The following is a 19,444-nucleotide window of genomic DNA, read 5'->3' as shown; positions in this document are numbered from 1 at the left end:
TATGCATCTTCATATCATGAATGTGATTGTCAAGTTGAATTGGACAATTCATGAGGTTTATACGATCAAAATCTTGAGGATAAAGTTGGGCTAAACGAACAATTTTTGCTTTGTCAAAAGATGCAAAATTATTCACCGGACTCAAACATGCCTACAAAGAAGCAACTCAGTGTTTACCTCATTGAAGCGATCATTCAATTCCTTTAGTTGCATATCAAGGACCTGAAAATAGAGGTCTACACGATAGTAATGGAAGTTTGTGATTTTGGAGCTTTATGCCTTGATTTTCTAGGTACAAAATGCAAATCCTCCATGTTAGGAATGATAATATCATGCTCCTCACAAAACCTTTCTACATCATGAAACAAGTCCCCAAAGTCATCATCTCTTAAGGATTGTAGTCTTTGCTTGCATACATCCACTAATGTCATCGCTTTCACAATATCTTGATCTTTCTTTTGCAATGCTTGTGATAACTCATTAGTAATTCCCAATATAAGTCTCATCAAGAAAAGGTGAAACGCAAAATCAAAAGTTTGTATGTCTTTGAATAACCTAGTTGCTTCACCGAGATTATCTTGGTTACGATCACTTTTAATCCATTTAACCACCTCCACCACGACTTCAAACATAACAATAATACTAACTATAGTACCATAATGCGAGTTCCACCGTGTATCACATGGATGCATGAGAGTACTTTCTTAATTTAACCCTTTACCCGTTTCAAGATTACCAAGATCAAGAGCTTTATGAATTTGTTCTTGTTGTTTCTCTCTAAATGCATCACGACGCTTGCATGATGATCCAAAAAGATTCACCAAACTACTAGCATTGATGAACAAATTGGCAACATCCTCATTTTCCTTTGCCACGAATAGAAGAGCTAGTTGGAGTTGGTGTGCAAAACAATGAATATAAAATGTTTGAGGGTATTTGTTCAAAATCTTTGTTTTAAGATCATTTAACTCACCTCTCATATTACTAGCTCCATCATAGCCTTGTCCTTGTAACTTGGACATACTCAAATTTGTTGTAGCAAACAATCTCTCAATGGCATCTTCAAGTGAGCTACTAGTTGTAGAGGAGACATGTTAAACACCCAAAAACTTTTCAATTGCTTCTCATTTTTTGTTCACATAACTTAATACCACCGCCATTTTCTCTTCAGTGGAAGCATCACGTGATCTATCAACCAAGAGAGAAAAAAAATGTGCCTTCCATATCTTTAGTGATTGCATTAATAGTTTCAATAGCACAAGCAAGAACAAGATCATTTTGAATATCGGAAGAAGTATACTTGAGATTCTTGGGAGCATTCTCAAACACAACCTTCCTAACTTTCTCATTATGATCAGCAAGAAATTACATAAACTCTATATAATTACCCCTATTGCTCGATTTCAAAGATTCATCGTGCCCACGAAAAGCCAAACCCTGTCGCAACAACCATCGTGTGCAATCAAGTGCTCCACTCAGTAAAGTGTGATAATCAACGCGAGCTTTATCAGTTTGCATGATCACAAATGTTTCAATGTGTTGTTTTTGTGTCATCAAGTCTTTAGCTTGTTGCATAGCTTTATTATGAAGAATTCCAACACCTCCCTCATGGACTCAAAAATTTTTGGGTCATTTCCTCCAATTTGTAAACCATTTTTCAGTGAAGAAATCACTTCCACTACCACCCGCTTTATCAAAATCATATTTAAAAAGATAGCAATAACCGCAAAATGCAGCATCTTTTACTGTACTATACTCCAACCACTTAAATTTATCAAACCAACCTGTGATAAAACATCGATTGTCGCTAGCTTTCCTTGGCATGATGTGAGATTTAGGTTGACAAGGTTCATTTTAGAGGTAGTATCTACGAATTGCTTTGTGACAATTGAGTGGATAATCAAGCATTTGACATCTCAGTTCAGGGTCTGCAGGAAGATTAGCTAATATTTCATCCAACTACTCGGAATATTTTAAGGTGGAGGAGGACTACCCGAAATATTTGAAGGAAGAGGAGGACTATCCGGAATATTTGGAGAAGGATTTAAGCATTGTTTCTTATAGTATTGTTCCATTACGTAACTGTATAACGAAAGAAAAAAAAAATATCTATCTTAGACTCTTAATCCTAGAATATACTACGAATTTAATTAATCAATACCAACAATCATATGAAATTATGAATAATCAAGAATTCAATTTTTATCCTAGAGTAGACTACGGATGTAATTGATCAGTACCAACAGCAACAATGCATTTGAATGAGGGTTTTAGTTGGTTGAATTGGGGTTTATTATGTTAATGTAAATATGATGCAAAAGTTTTCACCATGTTCAACTTTTTTTTTCTTACTAGACTATATGTGATTCAAGTTCCTATATGTATATATAATGTATCAATCCTCTTTTATGTACTTCAAAACAAAAAAAATCAATAATCATAGTATTCATATGAATAATCTATAATCAATAACCATATAATGTATAACCCTATAATCATATATCAAATAAACAAAATTTTGTATTCAATAATCAATTAGGGTTTGAAATAAATAAAAATTAAAAATTTACCTGGAGCTGCTGGTGTGGTGTCTCGACTCTGGACTGGACAGTAGTCTTGGTGGCCAACCAACGGAACGGGGTGGGGGTGGCTGTTTTCTTGTGTTCCTAGGGTTTGGGACAATTTTGAAAAGTTAAATATGGGACTGGGAGGGTTTTGTCGTGTGGGGGAAAAGGGGAGTAAAGGTGGGGGATGGGATTTGTTATCTGGGAAAAGGGTGGGGGTTAATTGAAACGGGGTGGGATTGGGATGGGGATGGGACCAGTGGTCCCCTCATTTTTTTTATTTGATCAGACCAAACGACACCGTTTACCAAAAAAAATTAAATTTTTTTTATCGGGTCCAAAATGACGTCGTTTTGGCCTAGATTTTAAAATTAAAAAAAAACCCTGCAAGCAGTGAGCTGCGCAGGTTTCTGGTTTCAGAACCACCGTGTGGTGCTTCCCAGTTTCTGGCCGAACCAGGAGGGTTCAAGGGTAGCTCCTGCCTTTGTTTTCCGACAAGCAGAAGGGCGGTCACCCCCCTTCGCTCCTATGTAGCTTCGCCCTTGGTGGAGAGTCCCCGGTTTTTTAACCTAAAGGTGGGTTTTTCTGGCCAAAAATATCTTGTGTTCAAGTTATTGTTATTGTGTCACACATCTCACATACACATACATGCTACATATATCTATTGATCATTAAACTGGTATGTGCTCACAATCTTGCCCATTTGACACATTAATAACTTGCAACGAACTGAAGCCTTGCTGACTAAGATAGTTTTTGGGCATTGAAATTGGCAATTGAATCCTCAATTTATTGACTAACAAATCTATCTTAGTTGACTAGCGGACTTAACTAGTCAATCCAGTGGATTATAATTTTTTATATACAGGATATTTCACCTGGTACCAATTTCATCTTGAGTAATAGAAAAAGCCTGAAACTTGCACATTGATATAAAAAGAAAGGTGTGTAGAATGAAGAAACTCCTCAACCCAATTAACAGAACCCGTAACTAAAAAGACCAGTCTAAAAGGTCTAAAGTTTTCCTAAGTTTTCCTAATGTCTAACTTTAGGACAACATTACCCTCCACACATCTTTTATGTAAAATATTCATGCATTCAAACGTAAGAATTGGGTGCAATTGGCCTCAGTCTATAAGTGAGGATTTGTGTGATTATTTTGAAAACAAAGTTGGCTAAAGTAATAGGACGGAGTTGTGAAACTGAATCTGCACTTGGAATATTAGGATTAAGAACCACCAAATTAGAATTAAAATGAAGAGGAACTCTGAATAGCCAAAACCACATTGGCACCAACAATACTCCAATAAGAAACAAAGAAGCAACAATTAAACCCATCTGGCCCAGGAGAGCTAAAAGGATCTATACTTTTTACCATTGAAAATATCCCATTAAGATGGGCACCTTAAGCAAAGAAATATTCTTCTCCGCCATCACCAAGGAGAAATTACTCTTTCAACAATCCCAGAATTTATTGTATCATCACTTGAAAAAAACAAACTTTTGTAATGAGACACAATGTGATCTTGAATAGCACCAAATCATCCAAAAGATCTGAACCATCATGAATTGAAGCCAACTTTTTAACACCCGATGAGTGGCATCATCATAAATACGCACCCTCACTGGAACGTGAATCCAAAGCAACTATTTTAACACCTAATGAGTGGCATCATTACCCATACCTCGGGCATTCCAATAAATAAGCTTCATTTAATTTTCTTCTTAGCCGCCCACTTCTTTGCAATTTTAAGCTTGCAAATCAAAGTGAAACCATCATCACCCATAAATGGTGAACCCACCAGAGTGAATGCAGAAGAGACGGAACCTGAATCTATTGGATTTGAAAGGATCTCTAAGTCAACCATATCAATTAGAACTTGAGAGTCCCTGCAAGCTTTCGAAATTGTCTAAGGATTAAAACTTGGAGGAGCTTCAGAATAAACTAAATCATTTAATTCACCCGCTACCTAATCAGCAAAAATCATATTCTTAGTCGGATGGATAGCTTGCAGTTGTGTTAAACCCTTTCTCCACTTCTTCCTAATTGTACAGAGAATAACAAACAGAAATATAACAACTTTTCATTAACCCCTTCCTTCTTCGTTCCACCCCTCAATCATTCCTTTTGTATGACGCGACAGGCTTCAAGAAGATCCATGGAGTCTAGGGTTTCAGACATCGAATCCAAGCTCGGCGACGTTCAGGCTACCCAGGAAGAATTCAAGTCAACACAGAGTTCGATTCTTCATCAACTTTAAGACCAATGTTCGATCCTCCAGCAACTGCAATCCTTTATGACGCGCTGCAATGGTGGGTCAATTGGTGAATCTTCAGAAGCCACTCTTAGTGATAATCAAATTCATGATCGGGTGAATACGAATGGTCTTCGTCCTGAATTTAGGCAAAATTACAATCAGCAGCCAAAACAACCATTCTTGAAGATGGATTTTCCAAGATTCATGGAGGGTGATCACCCATTGGGGTGGATTTACAGAGTGGAACACTATTTCAAGTTTTTCAACGTTGAAGACTCCAAGAAGGTGAGGCTCGCATCGTTCCATATGGAAGAAGAGGCTTTACAATGGTTTCAATGGGCACGTTGTTTGGAGAACTTTCTTTCTTGGGAAGAATTTTCCAGGGTTCTGTGCCAAGAGTTTGGCCCATCCGAGTTGGAAGATGCTGCAGAAAGTTTGGTGAAACTGAGGCAAACCGGTACCTTGAAGGATTATATCACAGAATTCAGACGTTTGGCAAATCGAACGAAGGACATCAGCTCGTCTCTTCTCAAATCTTGCTTTATTAGCGGGTTGAAAGCAGAACTCAGGCACGATGTGAAGTTGTTGCGTCCTAAAGATGTCTTAGAAGCTTCAGCAATGGCACAACAACTCGATGCTAAGTTGTCGGACTTAAAGGTGAGATCTTTCTCTAAGACCCCTGCACCCCAGTCTACTTTCCAATCACCTTTCCAAAATACTAATACATACACATTGCCTGAGAATAAAACTCGAATTCCTACTGTACGGAAATTGACGCCTGAAGAGGTGGAAAATTGTCGAAAGAAGGGTCTGTGTTTCCATTGTAAGGAAAAATACTTCATTGGGCATTCTTGTGAGAATAAGCAATTACTACTAATTGATGTTCAAGATCCTGAATCTTGTGAAGATGAGGAAGCTCATAATGAAGAACTAGAAATCACAGCATGTGCATTGTTTGGTATTCCTGCGCCACCCACTATTAAGACTATGAAGGTCACTGGATTTGTAAAGAATTGTCCTGTCACCATATTAATCGATTCAGGAAGCTCACATAATTTTGTGAATTGTGTATTGGTTAAAAGGTTAAAGGGTACCCTTGATACTAGGCACACTTTTAATGTGAAAATTGCTGATAGGGGTAAGGTTTCTACTCAAGGTACCTTGATTCAAGTACTTGTGACAATTCAGAATTATACTTGTACTACAGATTTGTATTCCATACATTTGGGAGGTTGTGATGTTGTTTTGGGAGTTCAATGGTTAAGAACCCTTGGACCAATTCTGTGGGATTTCGAGAAATTGTATATGAAGTTTCAGGAAGATGGAACCACTTATTGCATTGCTAGTACAGGACCACCGACTACCCAACTGGAGGAAATTTCAGCTTTACAAATGAGTAAGCTGCTGCAACAAGACACTACTGTGGGGGCAGTTTTGTGTCACTTGGAGATTAAAGGTGCAACGGTGTCTAGTATGGAACCTGAAGTTGTGAATGCTAGTTCGGACAACCTCTCTACAACTCAAGCTCATCAATTGCAGCAACTCTTGATTGAATTTGAGACACTTTTTGCTACACCAACCCAATTACCACCTCACAGACCTCAAGATCACAGAATTCCATTATTACAAGGTTGTAAACCACCCAACAACAGACCTTATAGATATGGTCTCGTGCAAAAGACCGAGATCGAGAAGTGTGTGAAGGAATTAATGCAGTCAAGATTTATTAGGGTCAGCAATAGTTCTTACTCTTCTCCAGTAATTTTAATGAGGAAGAAAGAGGGCACATGGTGTATGTGTATGGACTACAGAGGCCTCAATGACATCACAGTGAAAGATCGATTTCCTATCCCTCTTATAGATGAGCTATTAGATGAATTGTTTGGTGCCAAATATTTCTCGAAGTTGGATTTGAGGGCTGGTTATCACCAGATTCGTATGCATCCTGATGATATAGAGAAAACAGCATTTCGAACACACGATGGACATTACGAGTTCTTAGTAATGCCATTTGGATTAACTAATGCTCCAGCTACCTTCCAATGTCTTATGAATGAGATTTTTCATCCTTATCTCAGGAAGTTCATTTTAGTTTTCTTTGATGACATATTGGTATATAGCTCATCTTGGTCTCTACATTTGTCTCACTTGAAAACAATCTTTGAAACATTACAAAAGCATAGTTTATTTGTTAAGCAATCCAAATGTGCATTTGGCAAGTTGCAGGTGGAGTATTAGGGCATATCGTCTCTGAAAAAGAGGTTGATGCAGATCCTAGCAAGTTGGATGCAATCTCCAAATGGCCACTTCCAACGACTGTCAAAGCTTTGAAAGGGTTTTTAGGGTTAACTGGTTACTACAGGAAGTTTATACCTGATTTTGGTAAGATAGTGGGGCCGTTGACTGCATTAACCAAGAAAGACAAATTTTTGTGGTCATCCGAGGCAACTGCAGCATTCAACACACTGAAAAAAGCTATGCTTTCCCCCTATGTGCTTGCCTTACCTAATTTTCATAAGCCTTTCATCATTGAAAGTGATACTTTAGGCATTGGTATTGGTGTTGTGCTTCAACAAGATGGAAGGCCAATTGCTTTCACTAGCAAAGCCTTGTGTCCAAGAAATCAAACATTGTCAGCCTATGAACGGGAGATGCTTGCTATTATCCATGCCATCCATAAATGGCAGTCCTATCTGGTGGGCAATCACTTCATCATACTAACAGATCACCATAGCTTAAAATATTTTCTTCAAGGGAGAGCACATACTCATTTTCAACAGAAATGGATGACTAAGTTGATGGGGTTTGATTATGAAATTCAATTCAAGAAGGGCAAGGATAACCAGGCTGCAGATGCCTTGTCGAGATTTCCTCTCAACATTTCCTCTTCATCTTCACAGTTAGACATGGCTACATTAGCTGCAATCTCTTATCCTTATTCAAGTTGGTTGGATGATATTCGAAGGCACTTTGAAACTGATCATTGGGTGCTTCAAAAGAAGAAATTGGTGGTTGGTAAGGATGATGATGCAGTACCCTTGGCTACTTACAAATTTCAGTTTGATAATGGGTTCTTTCGATATAAAGGAAGAATCGTGATCAGCCCTACTAGTGTGTGGAGGGAAAAAATATTCACTGAGCTTCAATTAAGTCCTATAGCCGGCCATGAAGGATTCCTGAAGACATATAAGAGAATAAGTCGATCCTTCTACTGGGAAGGAATGAAAAAAGATATCAAAGACAAAGTTGCTTCTTGCTCAGTGTGTCAGGTTAATAAATATGAGACACTGTCTCCTCCTGGTTTGCTTTAACCTTTACCAGTTCCAACGAAAGTATGGGTTGATATATCAATGGATTTTATTGTGGAGTTACCTCACTGCAAAGGCAAAACAGTAATATGGGTAGTGGTTGACAGATTTTCCAAATATGCTCACTTTATCGCACTAGCTCATCCTTATACAGTATCCTTAGTGGCTCAGCTTTTTGTGGATCACATCTTTAAGCTGCACGGTATGCCCTAGTCAATAATCAGTGATAGAGATCCAGTTTTTCTCAGTAAATTTTGGAAGGAGTTTTTTAAACTACAAGGTTCTGCACTGTGTTTTAGTTCCGGTTACCATCCACAAACTGATGGTCAAACTGAAGTGCTTAACAGATGCTTAGAGACTTACCTCAGGTGTTTTTGCAGCCTGCAACCTAAGAAATAGGCTTTATGGCTATCATGGGCGGAGTACAGCTACAACACAAGTTTCCACTCCTCTACGAAGATGACCCCTTATGAGATTCTATATGGCCAAGCACCTCCAACAATCATTCCATACGAGAGTGGTACTACTAGAGTGAAATCAGTGGATCAAGCCTTACAAAAATGGGATAAAATGCTATCACTTCTCAAGTCTAATCTCGAAGCAGCTCAATGTCAAATGAAGGTCCAGGCAGATAAACATTGAACCGAGAGAGAATTTACTCTAGGAGATTGGGTTTATTTGAGGTTGATTCCCTATCAACTCAAATCCCTGGCACCACATTCGTTTAATAAACTACAACCTCGGTTCTATGGACCTTATCAGATAGTCTCCAAGATCGGACCAGTGGCTTATAAATTGCAATTACCAGAGAATACTAAGTTGCATCCTGTATTCCATGTGTCTTGCTTGAAGAAGCACTTGGGACCTTAAGTCCAAGCGACAGTATCCTTACCAGTGATTACAGATTCTGGAATTTTACAAGATGTCCCAGTTGCGATTTTAGATCGAAGGATGATGAAGAAGGGTAATGTTGCAGTAATAGAGGTTCTCGTTCAATGGCAAAACCATTCCAAGGATGATGCCACCTGGGAACTCTACCATGATCTTAAGATGAAGTTTCCTGCGATCGTAAATCTTTGACAGATTGAGTATATTGGTTGTTAATTGTTGTGTTCTTGCTCTGTGTCCCACATATTGTGTTAGTTGTTTGTAATCTTACTGTGTAAGATTAGTTTTAAGGGGGGGTATTGATAGGTTACGGCCTAGTAGCTGCCAAATGGCTTAATAAAATGATGGCACGTGTGCGTGGGTATTAGTAGTTAGTTGGGAATGGGAGGATAAATAGCTGATGTAACGAAGAAGGAAGGGGTTAATGAAAAGTTGTTGTATTTCTGTTTGTTATTCTCTGTACAATTAGGAAGAAGTGGAGAAAGGGTTTAACAAGTTGCACCATTGTGGGTTTCACCACAGGAGCTTGTTTGATAAATGATGAATCCGCACCAGTCGTTTGAGGCGAAGGGTCCACATCCCGAGAGTTATATACCGGAGAAGTAGAAATTATTACGTCTTTTTCAATGTCAACCCTATCAACTAAAGTGCTCTTACTGATGAAAGCTCCCCTGGTACTTGGGTGACGACGATTACTTCTTGACTTGGAGCGGCCACAAATGCGGGGTTGTCCATGCTTAGATGCAACATCATCAGAAACTCTACATATCTTTGAGGATTTCCGTTGGACAAAATATTAGGCAACGAAATCTTCTTGTGCCAGACAAAATCCTTTCGTCTGGTAAGCGTGTTTTTTTTTTTTTGGACATTTTGGATGCGGTCCCTAGCTATCAATATTCTTTGATTGAAACCTTGTTAGTTTTTAGTTTTTGATTGAGGTCCCTGACATTAATGTAATAATGTAAGTTACTATATTTTTTATATTAAAAATTAAAAATTGAAATTTGTAATTGTTTATATTAATGAGATTTTAAATAAAACCCATAATTTATGGGATTAAAAATAATAAAATATAAATTATACTCTCTATTATATTGTGTGTGTGTATACATTTATGTATGGGTACATTAACCAAAATTAACAAAAAAAGTTATTGTACCAAAATATGGACACATTCTTAAATCAACGAAAAAGAATGTACCCATATAAGTTTAAACATGGATTAAAAAAATTGAATGGATTTTATATTAAAAAAATGGTACATTTTACATATAACAAATTGATATATTTGAGAATGTGTACATTTAAGATTAAAAAAATTGAAAAATTATATGAATGGGTACATTTAAGATTAAAAAATTGAGAATCTTTTTATATATATAAAAAAAAACTAATAGGTACAAACTTAATTTAATTTTTTATTGGGTAAATTACATAGTAGCCCCTCAGGTTTGAGGTCTATTACAACCTCATACAACATCTTTAAAACATTTCATTTTCATACCTCAAGTATTATTTTATTTCAAAATAATACATCCGTTATATTTTCCATCCATTGATCCGTTAAGTGCTGACGTGGCTGCCACATTTATACCACGTGGCTGCCAAATGTATACCACGTGGCAAAAAAATAATTTTTTTTTAAATCTTAATCTTCTAAATTTACAAAAAAAAAACAAATAGAAAATCCAGATCCCCCCCCCAAGCCCCCGTACCTGAACCTTGAACCAAAAAAAAAAAAAAAAAGCTCTGAAACCCGATCCCATTATCCCCCCTGCAACTTTGAAACCAAAAAAAAAAAAAACACCACTAAAACCCGGATCCATTACCACCCCCCTCGCTGCAAAAACCCAGTTCCCATTATTCAAACCCCAAATCCCATTAATCCCCTACCAGATCGACCCGCACCAACCTTTCCACTACCAGATCGACCCACCTCTGAACTACACCACTGCACCACCATCAAGCATCAGACCACTAGCCACCAATCTGCCGCCGTTCTGTCCAACGCCTCGAACCAGTCTCGCAACCTGCTTGAATCTCCCGCGCCAACCCATCACCTAGATCCGATTGACCTAAGATTGCATGCCCGCTGCTCCATCGCCATCATTGCTGCAATCGGTTCTCGCCGCCGCCATCCACCATCACCCGTTCCCATTTAAAAAAAAAAAACCCAGATCGCCCAGTTCCCATTTAAAAAACCCCAGATCCCATTATTCCTCCCCCTAACAAAAAAACCCAGATCGCGTACCTGGCGAAGTCCGACGGTCCGCACCCATCCTCCACCTCCTCCTCTGCACCCAGCTCCACCTCATCGGGGAAGATGAAGATGGGTTTTTTTTTAATTTTTTTAATTTTTTTTAATGTAGAAGATTCAGGTGTTTTTAGAAAAAAAATTAAAAAAATATTTTTTTTGCCACATGGCACAAACGTGGCAGCCACGTCATCACTTAACGGATGTAGTATTTTGAAATAAAATAATACTTGAGGTATGAAAATGAAATGTTTTAAAGATGTTGTATGAGGTTGTAATAGACCTCAAACATGAGGGGCTTCTATGTAATTTACCCTTTTTTATTATTTTCGAAATGTTTGAATTGAAAATTAATTAGAAGTTTAATAGAGGTGTGAGTATTAAACTCTAAATTAATTACTAATTTTTATATTAAAAAAATTATATAATAAACATGTAAATTCATTATCACATTAATGATAGGGACTTGAATTACAATTTAAGAACTAATAAGGTCTTAGTCAATGAACAGTAAGAACTAGAGACCGGATACTAATTTTTCTTTTTTTGTTTTTTTTTTGTAGTGGTTTAATCCGAATTTGCCACCAAATGGTTAAAACCTCTAATCGGTTAAAGGAGCAAGTCCTCCCCAATTGGCTAGGATGTAGTCTATAAAATAAATACCAACATGATACATTAGTCCAAACCATCCGAGGAAAATAACATTCTAAAAATGACAAATTGGACCAATATGCCTAAAACAACCTATATGATATAGTATTTAACGGTTTTTATACATAAACCATTATGCACATATTCTTGGACACTATTAGGTAGACCAAATTTGTAGCCTAAATTTGTAAACTAAATTATATGTCATCAATAAAAAATAAACACGCCAATCAACACTTAAATAATAATCTAATCATCAATTTTCATGTCATTTAGTTTACAAAATTTGATCTATTAATTAATTTAGTCTCCCTAGCATTACCCATTGTTGAGTGCTCCTCACATAAAAATATAGTATTAATAATTTATGTACCATGATATGAAATGACTAGAGATTGTGTTATGAAAAACAATAAATTATTTGGCATCAATAGTCAAATGTTATGAAAAAACCATGAAATGATATGGCATCAATAGTCATAAATGATTTGGCATCAATGGTCTTTTTATGTTATGAAAAACAAGTGTTTTCATGTTAAAATTTTGGACGGTGTCTAAAACTCATGGGCGGGAGCTACTGAATTGAGCATCCAAGTATTTAACCAATTCGAGATTAAAACCTAAAATTCTAATAAGCTCTGCAGGGTGATTCTATACCATTCATTTAAAATCATTATATAAACAGTTCAGATCATTGAAATACATTACAATCATTAAAACATTCATTTGTGGTGGAAAAATAGACGAATTAGACAAATCCAAAACTATTATAAGACATCCATTTGTAGTGAAGAAAATAGACGAATACGATTCTACAAAGAAACTCTTAATCCAAATGTCATATAATTTCATATTTGGGTGATTTTTTTGTACACATAAATTTTTAGGAAAAATCTAAAAGATAGATGGTTTGGAGCGTTGAAGACATTATGAAGTGGCTCCCATAAACATGTGTGTAAAAAATAGTATAAAAAAAGTATTGTCATGGATCCGTCCCTCCACCGGGTTTTCATTGGAACCGGTCCATTAACATCCTACTTGATAATTTTAGTTGGTCAAAACATGAAGAAACTAGCCAGGCGAAAATAGGAAGACCAGCGTGAAGCTCATGAAAAAAAACCAAAGACATGCAAAACTCACTCTACTATCCTAATTGACCACTCTTAGAATTCGTATGAAGAAACTAGCATGAAAACAATTCTCACAGCTATAAATCATGTATTCTCTTAATTATTTGAGAGTAGAGCATTAATCTCCTTAATTAATTGCAGAAATTGCGTTCCCTTTCGTCTTACTGTTTCTCTATCACCTTGGACAATGGCTGAGCAACAGCTCAAAGAACTAATCAGCTCCTTGAAAGACCAAGTAAGTTTATTCACTTCACACCCTTTTTTTGTTCAGTTAATTTGTTTTGCTTATTTTATATTGAATAATTTCTCTTCTCGAATCATTAATTTGAAGGGTTTTCTCTTATTTGACTGAAAATGGTGATTTGGTCATAGTAGCTTATTTCAGTCATATAATATAGAGTTTTTATTATTTTTTATTTTTTATTTCATTTTTATTTTTATTTTTTTATGTACAAGGATATATTTTAAGGAAAACTAATGAAAATGGTTTGAAAATTTTTAATTTTAATAAAAAACCATGTTATAAGTTTTGTTTAATGATTAGTACAAGACCCATATTAAAGTAGTCTAACTAAAAATAGCCCAACTATAATAAATTATGATTTGTCGTTTTTACCCCTAACTTTTTTAGGTTGAGTTCTAGATTTTCATGATTAATGGAGTTCATCGTTGTTTTGTAGACCTTCTTCTTTTTCTTTGAAACAAAAATATAGATCATCATGCTATTTAATTTATATTTTGTATTATTTCGTTGAAATGTGATCGTCGTTATTATTCATAGTGTATTCGAGGTACTGTTTTTCAATTTTTCATCGTCAGTGGAGTTTGTCGTTTGTTTCTCTAGAAAATAAATTTGAGATCTACATGTTATTCAATAATAACAACGGGTCACTGTTTTTGGACTGTAAAAATAAATTGTTTCTGGATTTTAAGTAACACTATTTTTGGATCTAAGTTACTGTTTCTGGAATTTAAGTCACTATTTCTGGATCCACGTGAAATAGACACACTGTTTCTTAAATGTAAGCTAGAAAAGAAATAGTGAAATTCATTGTATTTGGATTCAAAGAAAAATAAGCACCATGTTTCTTAAATATAATCAACTGATGCATGAAAGAAAAGAAACAGTCAAAAGTTAAAACATACACTGTTTTTGGAACTAAGTCATTGTTTCTGGAATCTAAGTCACTGTTTCTGGAATCTAAGTTACTGTTTTTGAAATTTAAGTCACTATTTTTGAAATTTAAGTCATTGTTTCTGGATTTTTGTTCTTTTCTTTCCAGATACAGTGTTTATTTGTGCACAGACAAAACAAACAATATATCTTTTTTTTTTTCCAGAAACAGTGTTATGTTTTGGGTTATCCAGAAACAGTTTTATGTTTTGGTTTTTTTTTTTTTTGCAGACATTTTTTCACTGGTTTCTGCCATTAAACTTTTTTGAACTTGTTTCGGTGACTTTGTTCCGATGAATGCTTTCTTTTTCAACTTTGATTTGGTTGTTTTTTAAATGGGGGAATTTGATTTGATAGGAAGACATGGAGTTATTATGGCGGTTTCGTGCTGGGTTGAGGTTGGTGAAGAGTCAAGACAATATCAAATCATTTAGGGTTATTTACAGAAGTGTAGATTTGTAGCAAGTTGGGCTTGTAAGTTTGACCTGTGGACAATAGTTTTGGCTATTTTTTTATTAAACTTTGAGCCCTTTTGGTTAAATAACATTTTGGGATGCTTTTTGGTTAAATATTTGTTAGCCCAAGCTTTTTTCATTAAAGCTCCCTATATTTTACACTAAAGGGAGGAAAAGTTCAGTTAAGTCACAGAATGAACAATCTAATTTGGTATCAAATTCACCATATATAATACGAAAGAAGTTACATTATATGCTGAAATCAAAGAGGATTAAATGCACATTATAGTAATTTAATTTTAAATTTTACAATCACTTTCTCTGTTACTTTTTTTTTTGTCGCACTTATTCTGTAATGCAAAAAAATTATCCTACCTAAACACATGCACAATAGAGGTTGCTAGTATTGATTAATTTTTAGACATTATTAACCATGTTCCTGCAGGGAATTTTGGACGACTATATTGACGAAGTGAAATCGTTACAAGACGAAAATAATCCTCACCTTTTGAAAAATCTCATCACTCCGTTCTTTACTAGAATTGAAGAAATCATAGCAGAGCTCACAACAAATCTGTATTTCCTTTACTATTTTCTTCATTTACATATACATGCATGATGCCTATATATGCATGTGTTCCAATATCCTAGGGGATAAAATGTTCGGTTTTAACACATTCTTTTTGGGTTTAAAACTCTAAATCTTCTAAATTATTGTAATAGTTCGAATCCCTTCCTTTAATACTATAAATTTAAAATATGTATATATACTATTATTGATTGGAGAAACTTCAATTTAAGGAGTGAGGCTGATGTCAACTATTCCCGAGTGGGTCATCTCTCCTACAGGAACAAGGGAAGTGCCGCGAGGTACGGAATTGATTGCTAATAATTTCTTAAACATGAAGCTATTTTTTGTACGACGTGTGTGCACGCGTTCTTAAATAATATGCTTGTGAAAAAAAAAAATTGGTGTCTAAGATCTAAACTGAACCACAAAGCATTAATTTATAAAAAATAAAAAAAATTGTTTATTCAAGTGATAGTCCCCACTGAAGGCTTTTTATTTTTTATTTTTTTGTGCTTAGAAGCTCATGGCAAAGTTTTCAGCACGAGTAAACTAAATAAAAATATTTTGCCATGCATCTGCAGATAATTTATTTATCATGATTTTAAAACTTCAATTTTGGTCACCTTTGTAATTTTTTTGTTGTACATCATATAATTATCTTTTGCTTTGTTCAAACTCAAAGAACTAAAATTGATGGGTTAAATGTGGAATATTATAGTTTGGGCTGTGCTCGGTTGGCCAATGTCGCACAAGAGCTCTCGGATGCAAGTGCTGCACAAAACAAAGAGGAGTAAGTTCCTTAATTTGTTTCCTCACAATATTTATACACAGGTCATCAATTAAGCCGCTAATTAACATTAACAACTTAATTAACATGCATCCACAGAATCAAGCCCACTCAAAGTAATCACTTCTTAATTAATCATGTATTGCTACATATATATCAAAGTTTTTGAAGAAAAACCAACAAAATTTTCAAATTCTTTTTTTAATTATTTTGAATGAAATATAGCACCTTCGTCTCTTAGGCGATTAAGCTCTCTCTCTCTCTCTCTCTCTCTCTCTCTCTCTCTCTCTCTCTCTCTTTTTCCTTTCAAAACCATTGTAAATTCAAATTATGTATGTGTGTATATGTACATGCGTTTAATCTAGCATATTGAAGATTTCGACCAAAAAAAAAATCTAGCATATCGAAAGACTTTCTTTTATACAAATCTTGTCTAAGTGTTGTGTTTGTAGGTGCCTGATGCTTGTTGACAATCTCAAGAGTGAATATTATGTCGTGAAGCCGCATCTGAATCGCATTGCTGAGGTACTAATCTTATAATTGTTAACTTATTTGATCTTTTCTCAGCTAATATCTATCGCATAAACAGATATATAGAGAACGTTTATGTGTGTGTGTGTGTGTGTGTGTGTATGATTTTTACAATGATACTTAGAGAAACATGCTGCCATATGATCGAAAATAAGTACAATCTTCTGATATTCTGCTTTTCCTTCACTCACAGCTGGAGAGTGCAATTTATGAAAATCAGCAAGCTGGAGAGTAGCGAGAGAGTTCTCAATCACTTTGTTCGATTGTCTCCAGAAGGCGTTATGTTTTCTTGATATTAATTAGCTATGGAATAAGTTACTATCAGCATATAAAACTTACTATGTTATAGACTGATTTATGACTTTCTCGATTTATGTTGGGTTTGGTATTTCTGTAAGGATTACAAAAATAATATGCATACACAAGCTTGTACCCCAAGTAAAGTTAACATATTCCGGATTTCCTTGGGGAATAAGGGCTCCTAATTCTATCCTATTTGGATTGAGATTTAGTGTATCAATTATCCTTTGACTGCAAGAAATCCTAATGACATTATTATGGGAAGATTCATTAGGGTTAAGTCCATATAAATACAAGGCTAAGGTCCCTACTCACAACACACAGAAAACTCATATGAACGCCCCATTAGTTCGAGTATAAAGGAGTGTTGAGTGTGTAGTAGATTTTGATCAACTAACACATTATTCCGTAGGATTCCAATATGATTTCCACCGAAGGAGAAGTCCATGGTTGAGCCTATTCCGCATGGTTCTATCAAAGATGGTTCATCTTTCCTACATGTCATGTTGACTTCGAGTACTTTATCAAATGAGCATAATTTATGGATTTTTTAAGGTTAGTGTTTTTAGTTGTTTATGAAATATATAAAGTCTAACACAACATGCATGCATGCAATATAAGTTTTACGTGAAACTTACTTGAAGAAGAAGAAGCCATTACAGAACTAGGTCGTCTTCTACTTCCAGTACTTCAAAATATCTCTCTGTTGTGAATAGGGTTTAGCGTATTTTGAGAGATTGAGCGTATGGAAGTAGGGACATAACCATAATATTTATACCATTAAGGTTTTCATCACAGCCAACCTATTATTGGTTGTGAAAACCAAACCCTATCACTTAAATGTTTAAGTCCCACCATGATTCTATATCTTTGTAGTGATACCTATCAAATTTCTTTAAGGTCAATTGCAAAGGATATGGCTTCATAATCCTTATTTCATTAGGACTATCAGATTACTTAAGTTGTTAACAACTTGATAGACAAGTGGCCTACAACATAAGTAATCCAATACATCACTCATTGTCATTCACAACCTTACATTCTCCCACTTGAATGTCAATGATTCATCCTAACCAATAAGAACTCATGGTGATCACTAAGTCTTCATAAGTATGCAACCTTTCCTAGCAACTTGTCACTTTGAATCGAATCCAGAACCAAAGAAAACAAAGAACAACTTGGTCTGTTCTTTGCACTCCAAGATCACATACGCATTCAACTTAAAGTACTTTGTTGCTAACAAAGTCATGGTGTCAAGAACTAATAATCAAAATATTAGCTCACAATACAAATTGAAGCAAGCTTTAGTACAAAAATCTATTAGGAATAATATATCAGTTGTAAAATTTCCATACTGATAATCTCAAATATAGTTCAAATATCAAAGAAACTGACTGAGAACAATAACCAACAATTAAATGTATCATAAGAATCAATTGAGTGCTTACTTTCACTCATTGACATAATCAAAAGAGTCTCTCACTCCCATATCAAAGGTGTGCTTCTTGAATACTCCCATTGGGAAGACATTTGTAAGAGGGTCAGCAACCATAAGTTATGTGCTTATATGTTGAATATCAATAGTTCCCTTCTTCACTTCATCCCTTACCTTTAAGTATTTCATATCCATAAGTCTGTTTGCAAGTGATCTCTTGTTATTCTTTGAGAAAAACACTGCTGCCTTGTTGTCACAGTATAACTTAAGTGGCTTCTCAATGTTGTCCATCACATTTAATCCCCTCACCAAATTTCTGAGCCAGATTGCCTGTTTGGTTGCAGTATATCATCCAATAAACACAGCATCCATAGTTGATGAAGCAATTGATTTCTGTTTGGCACTTTTCCATGACACAGCGCCACTAACTAACATAAAGATGTATCTATTAGTTGATCTTCGCTTATCAACACATCCTACCAAATCCGAGTTAGTGTAAGCTAACAACTCAAGTACATCAACATGTTTATAAGTGAGAATGAAATCTCTGGTTCTCTTAAGATATCTCAAGACTTTCTTGGCTGCAATCTAGTGAGGTGGTCTAGGATTTGCTTGAAACTTGCCTAGTACACTAACTACAAATGCCAAGTCTAGTCTTGTACACACTTAAGCATACATCAAACTTCCCACAAGCGATACAGAAGGCTTGTCTTTCATGTTCTCCTCTCTAACTCATTTTTAGGGCTTTGTTCACTGCTCATTTTGTCCCATTTCCCAATTGGTAATTCATCACCAGCGCATTTCTCCATATTGAATCTTCTAGTGATCATATCAACATATTGCCTCTATGAGAGACCAATAGCTCTTTTTTTTATTTTTTTTTATCTCGAATGATTTCTATGCCCTGTACAAACATTGCTTCCCCTAGATCCTTCATGTCAAAACTTGTAGCAAACATGTCTTTGGTAGTTTGCAGCAAGGTGAGATCAGAACTAGCAAGTAGAATATCATCCACATATAAAACTAAGAAGATGATTTTCGAACCACTTATCTTAAGATACACACATTCATTTATCTTGTTTTCTTGGAAACTAAACTTGGACATTACAGTATCAAACTTCATGTTCCATTGTCTGGA

General features: G+C 35.5%; 1 protein-coding gene across 3 annotated transcripts; it reads left to right on the top strand.

Annotated features, from left to right (window-relative positions):
* The first annotated feature begins 13,185 nt into the window (after positions 1 to 13,185).
* Positions 13,186 to 16,963, top strand: LOC126588235 (histidine-containing phosphotransfer protein 1-like). 3 transcript variants are annotated; one of them, XM_050253315.1, is made up of 6 exons: positions 13,186 to 13,288; positions 15,128 to 15,258; positions 15,487 to 15,552; positions 15,972 to 16,043; positions 16,493 to 16,565; positions 16,765 to 16,963. In XM_050253315.1, the coding sequence occupies exons 1-6, from the start codon at positions 13,241 to 13,243 to the stop codon at positions 16,804 to 16,806; spliced, it is 432 nt and encodes a 143-aa protein (XP_050109272.1). In that variant the 5' UTR covers positions 13,186 to 13,240; the 3' UTR covers positions 16,807 to 16,963. The 3 variants fall into 3 exon arrangements, with proteins under 3 accessions (XP_050109272.1, XP_050109271.1, XP_050109273.1); XM_050253314.1 differs by having other exon boundaries at positions 15,484 to 15,552; XM_050253316.1 differs by lacking the exon at positions 15,487 to 15,552.
* Positions 16,964 to 19,444: the final 2,481 nt, after the last annotated feature.

Source organism: Malus sylvestris, chromosome 11 (genome assembly GCF_916048215.2).
Source record: "Malus sylvestris chromosome 11, drMalSylv7.2, whole genome shotgun sequence".
NCBI classification, from domain to species: domain Eukaryota; kingdom Viridiplantae; phylum Streptophyta; class Magnoliopsida; order Rosales; family Rosaceae; genus Malus; species Malus sylvestris.
Note: the sequence above shows the minus strand (reverse complement) of the source record. Positions and strands in the feature narration are given on the sequence as shown.